The 13,290-nt window shown below is 48.8% G+C and overlaps 5 protein-coding genes across 6 annotated transcripts; 3 read left to right on the forward strand and 2 right to left on the reverse strand.

Moving 5' to 3' along the window:
* Positions 1-74: 74 nt before the first annotated feature.
* On the forward strand, positions 75-1,532 carry FVEG_15542 (hypothetical protein). The gene has a single exon (XM_018904680.1). The coding sequence runs from the start codon at positions 1,110-1,112 to the stop codon at positions 1,473-1,475; it is 366 nt and encodes a 121-aa protein (XP_018749406.1). The 5' UTR covers positions 75-1,109; the 3' UTR covers positions 1,476-1,532.
* Positions 1,533-1,787: 255 nt separating this feature from the next.
* Positions 1,788-8,074, forward strand: FVEG_15543 (hypothetical protein). Of its 2 annotated transcripts, XM_018904682.1 has the most exons (3): positions 1,788-4,598; positions 4,649-7,248; positions 7,428-8,074. In XM_018904682.1, exon 2 carries the CDS (start codon positions 5,832-5,834, stop codon positions 6,234-6,236), a length of 405 nt encoding a protein of 134 aa, XP_018749408.1. In that variant the 5' UTR covers positions 1,788-4,598; positions 4,649-5,831; the 3' UTR covers positions 6,237-7,248; positions 7,428-8,074. The 2 variants fall into 2 exon arrangements, with proteins under 2 accessions (XP_018749408.1, XP_018749407.1); XM_018904681.1 differs by having other exon boundaries at positions 1,788-7,248.
* On the reverse strand, positions 5,296-5,412 carry FVEG_15544 (hypothetical protein; the record flags this gene model as incomplete). The annotated part of the gene is made up of 1 exon (XM_018904683.1): positions 5,296-5,412. The coding sequence occupies one exon, from the start codon at positions 5,410-5,412 to the stop codon at positions 5,296-5,298; it is 117 nt and encodes a 38-aa protein (XP_018749409.1).
* A 1,720-nt stretch (positions 8,075-9,794) lies between the features above and the next one.
* FVEG_04789 (hypothetical protein) lies at positions 9,795-11,659 on the forward strand (the record flags this gene model as incomplete). The annotated part of the gene is made up of 3 exons (XM_018892675.1): positions 9,795-10,049; positions 10,109-11,038; positions 11,102-11,659. 3 exons carry the CDS (start codon positions 9,795-9,797, stop codon positions 11,657-11,659), a joined length of 1,743 nt encoding a protein of 580 aa, XP_018749410.1.
* Positions 11,660-11,907: 248 nt separating this feature from the next.
* FVEG_04790 (glutathione peroxidase) lies at positions 11,908-13,161 on the reverse strand. Its single transcript, XM_018892676.1, has 2 exons — positions 12,655-13,161; positions 11,908-12,564 (listed from the first exon to the last, which is right to left on the reverse strand). The coding sequence occupies exons 1-2, from the start codon at positions 13,016-13,018 to the stop codon at positions 12,092-12,094; spliced, it is 837 nt and encodes a 278-aa protein (XP_018749411.1). The 5' UTR covers positions 13,019-13,161; the 3' UTR covers positions 11,908-12,091.
* Positions 13,162-13,290: the final 129 nt, after the last annotated feature.

Raw genomic sequence — 13,290 nt, forward strand, 5'->3', positions numbered from 1 at the left:
CATCTCCACTGAAGACAACCTCATCCACTCCCCATGCATCCATTATCGACAGCTTGACCACTCGCGCTGTGACAAAACAAAAATCTCCCCGCCTCTCAGAAGCAAAAGGGCCAAGCAGCCTGGGGTTGCCAAGGCTCACAGTTAATCCTGCTAGCTGCGTGCGTTAGCCACCTAGGTCGCTGCCTCCTTACAGTGGCTAGAGTGGAGAGGCAGGCAGACGAGGAGGAGCAGCAGCAACAGCAACAACAGCAGCAGACGATAGAAGCATCAGTCAATCTTGAAATCACCTCGGTTCGAGCTCGCTTGCGCTTGCAACCGTGGATCTTGTAAGGCCAACCGTGCCGGCATTTCATTGTGCAAATCTGTTAAGAACAGGGGGCCTATTGTCTACAACAGCACGACACAGATGCTAACATTCATCTGGCAACAACGCCGTCATGAAAGATATTATCCAGAGGCTCCAGAGCCAGCCTTTCCTGCAGTTTTGCCAGGTTGGCGACGTCGAACCTCGAAACGAGTATCCGCTCGAGTCCTACATCCGCGTTTGCTGGCCGCCTTCCACTTCACCTTACCACACATCTTCAATTCCCCTGGCTGCCCAAGGCCAAGCTGGTGAGAAGCAGTGGAACCAACGAACCTCTCACCCCGCAGGATCACACGCAAGACAACCGCGCACAGCACATGGCAAACCGTGGCCCAGGATGGATGACATGAACAGGGCTGATTACCCCCATGCTTTGAGACAAGCAGGACATCCCTCACTGATAACTGAACAATCATAGCTATGTCGGAAACATAGAGATTTGATCCGACTGCTCGGTTTATCTGACCATTGTCAACTCACGCCATGAATATGATGACAAGCAACTCGAATGGCGGCAATACCACGGACTGGGACATTGCGGTACATGTCTCTTAGCGGTTGATCCTGAGACCAATTAGTCACGACGAGGCTAATCACCCAGTTGCTTAGCGGTCAACCGTGGCGGCGCCTCAGAAGCAGTTTAGGCTTGTCAGAGCTTCTATGCATTCTTCCACCAGACTTCTTCAGCCATGTCACACAGACTACAGACTAGTTAGGCGCTGTCTAACTTCAACCGTCTTGGTCCATGCAGTCAACAGCCCTTGCTGGTTCCCCCCACTCGACCCTCTCTCGTGCTGAATTGCGCCCGTTCACTTACATCATTTATGGACTCACAACTTCGGAGACAATTTATCTGCTGTGTAAGTCTGTTTACTTGGCTCGCCAGCATCTTCCATTCGGTCTAGAATTGCGATATGATCCCTTCTCAATTTACAGATGGAGCCCGAGACCATCAAGTCCCAGAGGAAGTATCAGTCTCCCAGAGCTTGATGGCCCACGTCTCCTCGGCCGAGAAACCCGAGGGTTTCAAGGACAGGAGGATGGAATGCCGGGTGTAGAATCACAGCACATTCTCAATCTTTACAGGACTCAACAAAGTTTGTGTTACTGATAAATATTCCCATTACATACAAATGGGTCTCGAACTTCCAAGATTTCACACTTCAGCGATTCCAAGAAAGTGGTTGCTTGCATGCAAGAGATGGATGCTACCATCGCACTGAGGGCAGACAGCCACACACCTATGCACGCCTCTCTCGTCATCTGGAACCACCTCAACACCACTACGCACAACGCTGTCCTTAGCCATTTGCAACGGTTGCCATCATTGCCCCGTCTAGTAACACGTATCCATGCGAAGCACTTTTCAAAAGTGTCCAGTGTCCAGCTATTAGGGATCGTATGCTCTACACTGTCGCGTCACACCACCATGAGATTTGAACTGCCCTGCACTAGTTATCGTGAACTGTGAAGCACTACTCTCCACCACATCCGAATGTGCTTCACCATGCATGTCTGCAAATTCGACGAAGCAACCCTCCCTAGATTTCGAAGCTTTAAGCGTCGCAGCCACATTTCTAGAACATCAACATCCCACCCACCGACCCTATCACTCCTTACGTACGTTTATGGTCGCAGTTGGCCTAACCGCGGGGGTTATCAGAAGCCTTGCTCGACGCCTTGGCGGCTTGACAATAGTCCCCTGGTTGGTGGTACGCATCACATCACACAACAAGGACAGAAGACTGCATAGACATTCTTTCGGTTAGGCACTCCAGCCGTTTCGCCGTTACTACACAACCATAAACTTACGCTGTGGTCATTTCTCATCGTTGCGCGGTACGGTTTAGCTTATATTGATACCATCTGTGATCGACTACAGTTCGGCTCTTCTATCTTCAGGGTCAGAGCCAGCTCGGTACTGCTCAAATCCAATCCGACGCTGCTCGTAAGTGTCGGCCGGTCCCGAGAGAGGACCAATCTCAAACATACACTATCAGGAGCCGATAAGGCAGTGATCATCTTGCGCAGGTCAGCTTTAGCGGCTGCATTCGTGGAGAGCTGCAGAGTTTCATCGGTGTCTACAAGAATACCGATCCTTCGGTCAGGGATTAGGAAAATGTCCACTAAACCGGGATCAACCCGAAGGTTGGGAGCCCGAACACGACAGGGCTTGGGGCACATTCCTGGAATGCAGATGTGAAAGCAAGACTTGAGACACAAGCGGACCAAATAAAGAGTCTCCTAAACGTGATCGTCACTAATCTGTAAACTCGATACAGATGCATGAACTCTTTCAGGCTGATCTCAACTCTTTTCATCGCCATTTCAAGAGTTCCTTGCACAGAGCCCTTGAACGAGAGCTGGTCCCTGCAAATCCGACCCCGACGCTTATCCTAACCCTTGAATTTTTGAAAACTCAAGGCTGGTTGGAAACAACACTATTAATGGAGAACTTATTCATTGCAAAACGTCTTGACGCCGGACCTTCCGCTCACCGACAGTACTAGGCAAAACTCTTATCTTCCTCCGCTGGAAGCCAAGATTCACTGGACTTGTCCCTAAAGACACTATGTGGGCTATCAGTAACTGCTTGACATGCAATACCTACAAAAAGGGTCGGATCATCAAACATGCGTTTGCAAATGTTGGCAATCGCTCGTCGTCAAGCCCTGCGAGATACCCCTGCTTCAAAACAAACGCACGGTGACAACAGTGGCTGCGACAGAGTACTGGAGTGAAGTGGTTTTTTCTCAGCGGACGACGCGGTAAAGACTACATACAACCATATACAGTACGGACAGGTCATAACACTTCAATGATTGAATGCCGTGACCTGGAGACGACTACCGGCGCCTCTTGTTTTGAAGCAATCAATCAACACACAAGCCAGTCAATCCAAGGTATCGACAGGGACGGTGTGCGGGGGCGGCAAGGGTCTACATTAGTAGCTATTCCGAACCAAGCTTGGTCTTGCTTCTAGCCGCATATACTAAACGATAAAATCGTGCGTTAGAAGGACCGAACGATGCTGCATGGAAGCCAAGCTAGGGTCTAAGCCTCGCACTTTGCAAAAAGCCCTCTGTTCTGCTTCTCCCAGCACAATGTACCAATCTCTCCCAGAGGGACAGGGGGGCGCTTAGAAGCCGTAACCACTCTCACTGACAGCGAGGCATATCCATGCCAATCAGGTCTCGGTCATCACGGTCCCTGTCGCCGGCTCATCAACCTTATTCAGTCACGATAGTCTCTTTTCATTGGCTGCTGATGCGATTGATGAGTGTCTCGTTTCTCATCGCTGGAAAATTAAGAAGCAAGCGCTACATTACGAAAAACTAGAGCAGTCCAAGGCCCAAGTTGAACTAGGGACCCAAGACTGTCTCAAGCCTTTGGTCATACGGAGTAGTCGCATCTCATTATGATACTAGGAACAAGCTATTTTCGGTTCTAATCACCGCCTCGGTATCGTTTTACGTCTTGGCTCGCATCTGAATGTCTATTTTTCGATCGGATTCCCACTCACCCGAGTTGTATACTACGCTTTACCTGACAGCTGATAGGCATTGAATGCAAAGCAGATTAAGGTGTACGAAAACCTCGAGGCAATCATTTTTCTTCAACCGAGTTGGGTACAGGCCCTTCCTTATCCTTTATTCGCGCAATCATGCCTAATCCTTGTTGAAAACGCTCTTCGCCAATACCCGAGACACAAATGTCCGACAGGAGCTGACGGTGTCTTCACACTGCTTCAATTCGAGCCGCTTGCTTGCACAACCCCTGCTTAAGCGAGTTCCCCATGTCTGCTTCACGCGGCTATTGAGCTAGGCTGATGAGAAGTCGGTCTGCTCCCATCAACCACTAACACAGCTATGATATTGCGAAAAAAAGATTTGTGGCAATGGGTAATTCCGCCATTCTTTATGTTGTCTTCCGGCGACTCATGGATTCTGATATCGCTTTACGAGGGAGGCAACCGACATTGACGCGTTGGGGTTCATGTCCGATTTGCCACAAGCCTGAGATGAGCTTGAATGCTACGTTGCTGGTAAGGTAATGGTGAGCGAATCAAGATTGGTCCTGAATTATACCAGGACGGTGACCCGACTGCTCCGGGCGAACCACTGCTAGTTTCGATTGGGCCATTCACGTTGATTTGAAGGCTGCTAGGCTGAAGGCTTGGTCTATTCTGGTGTGGTAGGATGTCTGTCGGCTATGATCGGTCCCCTCGACTCAGGTACACATCATGGCTACTCGTCAAGCTTTTCATAGTGCTGAGGCTTTTAGGGATCATGATATCAAAGTCTAGCAAGTTAGCCTGCCACTGACCGATTGAAACAGTTTGGAGTTTGGACAAACGGGACTAGGGTTCAAAAAGCAAATCTCACCCTGGTTTATCGTGAGCCGAGGCTCCCCTGGCCATCTGCCTGAAAGGTCTAGGGCCCGAAGAATTCATGACAACGGCTTTGATCGACATCCAGAAACCCCAAAGCCATGCAAGCAACCACAAGTCCCTGAAATCTCTCATGAAAGGGTACTGAAAGTATCGTCTCCACGTCCCCAGATTTCCCCGCAAACTGGGCGTACAGCTACCGACCAGTTTTGATGTCGGCTTCATTCAATCTCGTCTTCACGTGCTGGACATAGTTTATTATCACGTAATAGTATTGCTGTTTTGACTAAAAGTCGGGCCAGGGGGCATTCCCAACGCGTCTAGCCAAGTTCTTTGGCAGCCACCCTTGATCTCCAACAACCCCGACAAGAAGATGGAGAACCCTACCGACCCCGCGTCTCTTGGTGTTGGTGTGTCATGAGATTGCCAGCGCGGGGATGGCCAGGCCAGGTACGGAGTATCCTCATGCACACAACTAGCCTGTCTTTTAGGTTTCGGCTCCCGATGAACAACTTGGGCTGTTTGTCTCGGACTCTCACCGTCACTGACTTGGCTCGTCCGGCTTCAACAGTCGATTCTTCTCAGGTCCCTTGTGCCGAGTATGGAAAATCGTCAAGCCGCAAAGGGCCGAGCCCTTAGTAGTATGATGGTGGTTCATAGATCAGCCACACCACTCCTTTAATGCAGGGCTTGGACGTTTGTAGAAGGCCATTTACGAGATTTGATGATGAAGGAGTTGATCAAGTCACCGCCAGCACATTTGCAAACACACGCATGCCTTGGTAGTCATGAACCTCGTGGGTTGGCGCGCTGCGTGATATGGCTCTCCGCTCTCATAGTGCAAAAGTTCCACTTGATTCACATAAACGACGGGTTGATATGGGTCTCGTGCGCGAACAAAGCTCCGGAAATCGTGAACGCTGATAAAGATATCCTGCCTGCAGCTTGGCTCTTTCAGTTCTACGTCGACCGTTCGAATACGGTATGCATTCCTCCAGACAAAGCGGGACGGTCATCACCATGAGAATGCTCACCATTCGTCCCCCGCATTCCCCAGACTTTCTGTGATGGCTTGAGATGGCCTGGAGGGGCGGAGCAATTCTAACAACGGACGAAGCAACATTTCTCCACACGGAACGAGAGAGATGGGTACGGTGCATAGTTCTTAGCAGCGCAGTGCCGCATGGCAAGTCACCATGCTATCGAACGACGTGCATCGCGTTGATATCGTCGAAAACTGTCCTATCAGCTCGCTTCATGGCCCTCAGGCGGCATCGCAACACGTCTTGCTTGTCAGACAGGTGGATACCTAATTTGCGGTATTCAGCTGGCAATGGCATTCGAAAGCTCACTCCCTACTCCCCTATCTGTTTTATTCGTCGCTTGTACGTAATTCTCAAGCTGCGTCGATACACAAACCGACGAAGGGCCGGTAGCATTGGCCATAGGGCAAAGAGAGTTGGGAAATTTCTTTACCTTTGAGTTTTCTGTCTCAAGTAATTGCAGTTTTACTTCTCGATACGGAACAGTCTCAGAAGCCAAGTGGCTAGTGGGCTTGAGGTGGACGATCTTGAACCTGCATTTATTTGGCTCCCGTCATTTCCCTTACCGCTTGGTGTTGGCGTGCGGCCGTTCTGTGTGGGGGTGGGTGGCATTGCAGACTTCTGGAAATCCGGGGAAGGCAGCGCAGAAGAAGGGATGGGATGAGATGGCATATCGTGGCTATCCAAGGTAAAAGTTTCTTCACTATCTGACGGCGGAAGGCTTTCCGCTTCCTCAGTGCTGGGTCTCCAGATTGTGGCTTTCGGCCTGTCTCGGTGCGCGGTGGACGATCAGCGATCGACACGCGGTAGGCTGATGGCCAAGTCTGATGGACGGTGGCTTGATCCAGACATCCAATCAGTCTAATGTACAGGCGAGCTCTGGAAGATGACGACACTGATGATGATGTCGTTGTGTGGCAGCTCAAGATAAGCCTTTGTCTGAGAGAAGTGTGAACTGCATCAAATCTAGGGTAGGGAAGAGCGACGTCAGGTGGATATCTGAGATGGCAATGATGAGACTCGCTTCCAGTGGTTTGACGTTTTGACTGAATCCTGGCGCTTTCGGATGGATCGAGATCTGTCAACCAATGTGGCAGATGAAACCATAGGGCGACCATGTATATCACAACTGTGATCTTTTCTTTGTTGAGAAGGATACATGATGTTGGTTACGTTGACCGTTACAAACAGATGATATCACAACCATGAGTTTCTAGCAATTATCTACAAAATCCTCGTCAAAGGGATTTTTCACCGAAATAATGACGACAAGACATGACCCTTTTATCACAAGCATCTGCACGCATCACAGGTATTATCGTATTTCTGAGCTTGCTGAAGATTGTTTCTGGGCATGGCCTTCAGTGATGGATGGCAGGGGAATTAACCTGAAAGCATTACCGTTTCATTGGAATAAACGATGAACGGCCGTGGGAGTGTACTATGCTGTGGTAAGCTCTTATCCGCTACATACAATTTCCTCATGATGAGAGGCATGGGATTCTGCCACCACATTACCCCTAGGGTAGGATTCTTGGACATGCTGTTCGGGCAAGGGGAATCAAAGGCGCAACGTGTTGATTGGGGTCTGGATCGTCGATTCAGGCTGAAAGCTTACTCTCATGATCAGATCGAAACACCGAATTTTCCTATCCGACCTGGCACCAGGCGTCGTCGGGGATCATTCGCCGCCATTGATACTCGACCAGCGATGGGGATCATCAGATAGCCCTGTATGACATGGTTGTCACTCTGGCCTTGGCGTCATATTTTCCTGTTGGATATGATATCTTCCACGGCTCTTTTGCGGCTGTACGACTTCGGTGGTTCCGGTGATCTTGGCAGCAGATCCTATTCGCATCAAAATGTCATCCCCCATTGGCATCCATTGGTAATAGCAGGCGCTGACACATTCGCGGATCGTAAAATGGAGACGGGACTCGGAGATATACAGTATTGAACAGGCGTGTAAGACCTGATGCTTGTCAACGTTGCACGGGGAGCTTATGACACAACTGGGTTTCCCATTGACACCAGATGTTGTTTTGAGGTCTTACAAGTGGCTCAGCTTACATTCGATCTCGACCTCGCCCTGTACAACCTAGATGAATGAGAGTCGGGCGACGGTTGTAGTAGATGTGATGACAGGAGCTTTTCCCCATTCCCCCGACCAGACTTCAAACGCAATGGATAACAAGCGCAACATGTAGCAAGGTTTTCTCGCATCTCTACAGTGGAGTTTGACAATAGAAACCCCGAGGCGTGGGAATTACAGTGTTTGCGTTATGTCTGCGTGATTCAGGTTCTAATGGCCTTGAGTACCCGAAAGACATCCGTAGACTAAGTGTCTGCGACTTATCCCTGTAACTTCGAAGGTATCGTATCATAGACTCATCGCTTGTCTCTCGATGCAGATGAGAATAGGTGTTTAGGTGCATGACGGCAAGCCTTGATAACAGATCATGCTCCCAGGGACAAATCTCCTATAAGGTCAAGCTTGGTAAGGCGGATTTCAGATATGCTGTAAAATTGAGAGAAGCAAAGGGAGCCGAACCAATCTCATAATTCTTCATGAACAAGAAGCGATTGGAATTTATTGTAACCAAAAACAATTCCTTGTTGATGGAACATCTGACAGTGGAAGTCATCACTTGATATGAATATCTAGTCAGGTTTACAATGCCCTCGGGAAGATCCTCAAGCTTTATTGCCATGGTATGAAACTATCCTTAGTACTTTGGGAAGCCCTTGAATTGAATCAGAAGCATTCCCAAAGAAGGGGCCATCAGATCCTTAAATAAGAATCAACTCCAGATAACAAGCATTCTGAAGCATTCGTATGAAAGCGCTTTGTAAACTGGTAAGCTCACTTTGAACTGGTGACTAGCCTGTGCATCTTGGGCGATACAATATAATGTCACGAGCTCGAGACAGCCCGTGACCCGACTTTCGCACATAGTGATTTCGTTCCTGCCAAAGCCTTTCATAAGTGTATTGTGATTGAGTCTCCGAGGCGGTTTGGATATTGACTTGGATTGTTTCCTACGATAGGAGAAACGAGGAAGGAGATCAAATGTGATTTATAAGAGCTACAGTAGATTGCGGTTGATCATGATACAAGGCCCAACAGCAACAGATTTGCAAAATTATCAGAAAGATAACACGACCATTTCATTGCCTGAGACAATATAATCGGGGAGATTACCACAGCAGAATCAGTCGAATACTGTAATGTAGTTTAAAGCATAGTGCCGTTTTTAAACTGTTGCCTGTAGTGAGTCCACTCTATCATGGAGCAACAAACATACTATTCCATAGAACAGGCATAAACAGGCAGCAGAAAAAAAACAAATCTAACTACTCAGAGACATGGCTCATTGATAATTGAAATGTCATATAATATATTCGGTTCCTGAAACAGCTGCCTGGCATGTAATCGCTGGGCTTGATGCAGGATATGAATGATGCCGGGTAGCTTGGTTTGAGAAATAACCTCAGCTCTTTTGGATTTCATATTCATTGCTACATACTTATTGTTAAATAATCTGTTAGAGCAACGAGCAAGATCTCTATAGTGAATTATGTTCGAGTCTATGTCTAAATCTATGTTTAAATGGAGTGGACGTTAGAATTAACGAGCGCTTGCGGCAACAAGCCATTCTTGATGCGCGCTCAAACGCACCATGTTAAGTGGCACATATCACAACCGCAACAACGAAATAGCGTACCACAGTAATTTTTCTACCTTGGTCCAGCCAGGAACAGCCAAAATAACTATCAATATTTAATAATATCTACATAGAACTGCCCTGTAACGTGTAATAAGGGGTTGCTGGGTCAGAGCGCCACCGTAGTTCTTGCAGTTCACATCGTTTAGGCACCAACATGTTTGAAGAGATATATCAGGAGAGTATCTCAACAGAGAAATTGATTTTAGCCAAGAACAAAAATCTCACAGTTTCTAATACCCATTAATCTCACGATTCTCATTGCAACCATGGATCAATTCTTTCTTGATCATGCTCAACGCTATCAGGAGCTGGTGAATCGCTTCAAACCGGCGCCTGTCAAGCCAAAGACCAGCAATGAAGAGTCCAACCCTGACATCACTATCGCTACTCGTCTTCGGCCGATGCTAGATGATGAGAAAGAAGGCGGACAGTTGATTGGCGCCTTTCCTCGAAACAACGCACCTGGAGTGATTGACTTACACGAACTGCGGAGACCAGTCAGGGGACCTCCTCCTTTGGTGGTGAGTACAAGATAACTCGTACAAGGAAAGCTATAGAAAGGGTTACTGATAGATGGAAGTCTACAAACTATCGCGTGGATAGGGTCTTCAACTCCGAAGACACAACCGAAGACATCTATGAAGAGCTCGTCAAGCCTCTTGTCCCTTGGGCATGGGGCGGCGGTGTTAGCACCATGTTCGCCTATGGCCAGACAGGCTCAGGCAAAACATACACTGTCAGCGGCCTCGAGCGCCTCATCGCCGAAACGCTCTTCTCGAGTGATATTCAGGGCACTCGGAACATCTTTATCTCCATCATCGAACTCGCAGGTAACTCAGCCTCTGATCTCCTCAACGCTCGCAAACCCATCTCTATCCTAGAGGACTCCTTTGGATCGACTCATCTCGCTGGAGCTTCAGAGTATCACGTTACAGATGCGGATACATTGATCAAGCACATCAACAATGCGGCATCTTTCCGACGGACTGCCTCTACGCAGAAGAACGACTCTTCGTCCCGCTCGCACGCTATCTGCAAGATTCGCCTCGAGAACCCCGAGCTCCCTCAATCTGACGACGGGCTTCTCTATCTAATTGATCTTGCCGGCTCAGAAGCTGCAAGAGATGTCACCGAGCATTCAGCTCAGCGCATCAAAGAATCTCGAGAGATCAATGCTAGTCTTTCTGTGCTCAAGGACTGTATCCGGGGGAGAGCCAGTGTCGACGCTGCAGGTCTCGCCACTGGCAAGAAGGTCTACGTACCTTTTCGGCAGAGTGCTCTGACTAAAGTTCTGAAACATGTTTTTGATCCTGCTGCCGAGCGCAGCTGCAAAACCGTCGTTGTAGCCTGTGTCAACCCAAGCTTCCTTGACGTTGGAGCTACCAAGAACACGCTGAAATACGGAGAAATGCTGAGAATCACCGTCCCTAAAGCTGCCGTGCCGAAATATGATGCTTCAAAGCCAAGCACCTGGCCCCAGGATCTGCTCCATGACTGGATTCTCAAGAACGTAAGTCATCGAGCGCTAGCTTGCTGTCAGTAACAACAACTTGCTAACGTCGCTAATCTACAGTCTGGCACCCCGCCCGTTTCCCCTACAGCTCTCGCACCCAAAGAGACGGGTATCCAACTTCTTCGGCTCCCGGTTCCAGAGTTCATCACACGCTGCCTCAAGACTCCGGGCGTCACTCTCGAACAAGCGACCGCCTTCCAAGCTAAATTCTGGCGTCTTCACATCGATTCGCAGCGAGCCTCTAACAAGCCAAAGACGAGCCAGAAAGACGCCAAGCCGGAGAAAGAAGCTGGAAAACAGGGACTTTCAAGCCAAGACCCGAGACCCGAGATGGCAGACGCTCCATTCAAAGAGCGTCTTCGGCCTGGAATGGTGGTTAGCTGGAATCCGTCTGACGACACTCCAGGATTCTATCGCCTGCCTGGGCGTAATCTCGTCATGATTCTAAGTCCTGAAGGTGAGGGAGCCTTCAGATGCGCCGTCACTGTTCCTGCAATCATGTCAGGAGCCTTTGAGATTTACCTTTGGCAACAAGTTGTTGCCCAGGTTGATACCATGGAAGCAGAGGTCTTGCTTGAATATGACCCCGGAACTAGGTATTACTACGAAAACGTGTAAGATGAGTGGCTGGAGGAATTAGATTGGGTGCTGGTTGGGTGTAAGTGAGCCACGGATGATTGGAGGATTGTGAGATGAGAAGAAAAGATACTACGGTATCACATAAAAGTTGTTACAGCAGTGAATATGCTTCTGAAGTACATAGTAAAGTAATTTATTGTTTATTGGGTCACTCACTAATTGGTACGTAGAAGCTATGCCACTGAGATGAATGACGCCAAGCCACAAAGCTTCATGATTATCAGATGTTACAGGCAGAACAGGTCAATGTAGGATAGATCCTTGTATTAGTTTATGTAGCAGTACGCATGAGTCTAAAAACCCCCATCAAAACTTCATAATCCTCGTGTCGCTGTCTGGCCCCAACAGGGTATCTCATTTTAGATTGAAAGGGCTCAGCAGCGACACTTTTTGCCGTTCACTCATCTCAAATTAAGCCTCGGTCTTCTCCGCAAGAGCCTTCAGGATAGGCTCCTCCAGAGACTCGGGCTTGGTGGTGCTAGCCCAGCGCCCCTTGACCTTTCCATCACGTCCAACAAGGAACTTCTCAAAGTTCCACTTAATGCGCTTGAGGCCCAAAAGACCCGACTGCTGGTCCTTGAGCCAGGCCCAGAGAGGGTTGGTGTTGTCGCCGTTGACCTCGGTCTTCTGCATGATGGGGAAGGTCACGCCGTAGTTGAGCTGGCAGAACTCCTGGATGTCGTCGTCGGTGCCGGGCTCCTGGCCACCGAACTGGTTGCAGGGGAAGCCGAGAATGACAAAGTCCTCAGGGTACTTCTCCTTGAGCTTGGTCCAGAGCTTCTCGAGACCAGCATACTGGGGAGTGAAGCCGCACTTGGAGGCTGTGTTGACAATGAGGACGACCTTACCCTTGTAGTCGGCGAGGGGAACCTCTTGACCGCGCTCTGAGATATGTTAGTTGAGATTCATGAGGAGGTTATCATGAAAGTGTGGTGTGTTTAAGGCGGGGTATGAGATGAGGGGAAGACACATACTGTCAAGAGGCTTGAAGTCGTAAAAGCTAGTAGCGGAAGCCATCTTTGCAGTTGTACTCAGTTGGCGAAAATGGTTATGAGTGATATTTCTCTGGTGAGGACTGCTGTGGTTGTGTTTTGTGTTGAGAGGTGAGAATCGCGGGGAACGAGAAGAGGTCGTAGCGGTGGTGGTGTAGTATTTATTAAGCCAGCGGGAACTGGAACTCGATGATGGCTGTAGAGTCAACCAACGGGGAGCAGTAGCACGCCACAGGGACATTAGATAGGTAGGTCCAGGTACAGGTACAGGTACAGTTGCAGTAGAATTGGTAGTAGAGTGGCAGGGAATAAATCTCAAGAACCAATCCGAGTTACATACATACATACATACAATTACACAATAACGGTAATTGATTGCATGGAGACTGCTTCTACACTTCTACAAGCCTCGGCACTTGACTCCATTTTTGGTTTGGCGACGTATTCGGGGTGGAGTGTTCGGAGTCCCCAATTCCGCCGGTACCGAAGGTTTATGCTGAGTATTGAGCATGTATTTGGAATTGGTCCTGATGTTCACTCATATAAACTGTTTTATATGTTTCACGTTCATGTGAGCTGAAGTATAATAAAAGGATATATCTGGTCAAAAGCGGTTAA

This window comes from Fusarium verticillioides, chromosome 4, assembly GCF_000149555.1.
Source record: "Fusarium verticillioides 7600 chromosome 4, whole genome shotgun sequence".
In the NCBI taxonomy this organism is placed as follows: Eukaryota; Fungi; Ascomycota; class Sordariomycetes; order Hypocreales; family Nectriaceae; genus Fusarium; species Fusarium verticillioides.

Coding starts and splice junctions, on each gene's coding strand:
- FVEG_15542 (XM_018904680.1), top strand. CDS start 1,110: ATGCAGTCAACAGCCCTTGCTGGTTCCCCCCACTCGACCCTCTCTCGT.
- FVEG_04790 (XM_018892676.1), bottom strand. CDS start 13,018: ATGTATGTATGTAACTCGGATTGGTTCTTGAGATTTATTCCCTGCCAC. Junction 12,565..12,654: donor CGACTTCAAGCCTCTTGACA/GTATGTGTCTTC, acceptor AACATATCTCAG/AGCGCGGTCAAGAGGTTCCC.
- FVEG_15543 (XM_018904681.1), top strand. CDS start 5,832: ATGGCCTGGAGGGGCGGAGCAATTCTAACAACGGACGAAGCAACATTT.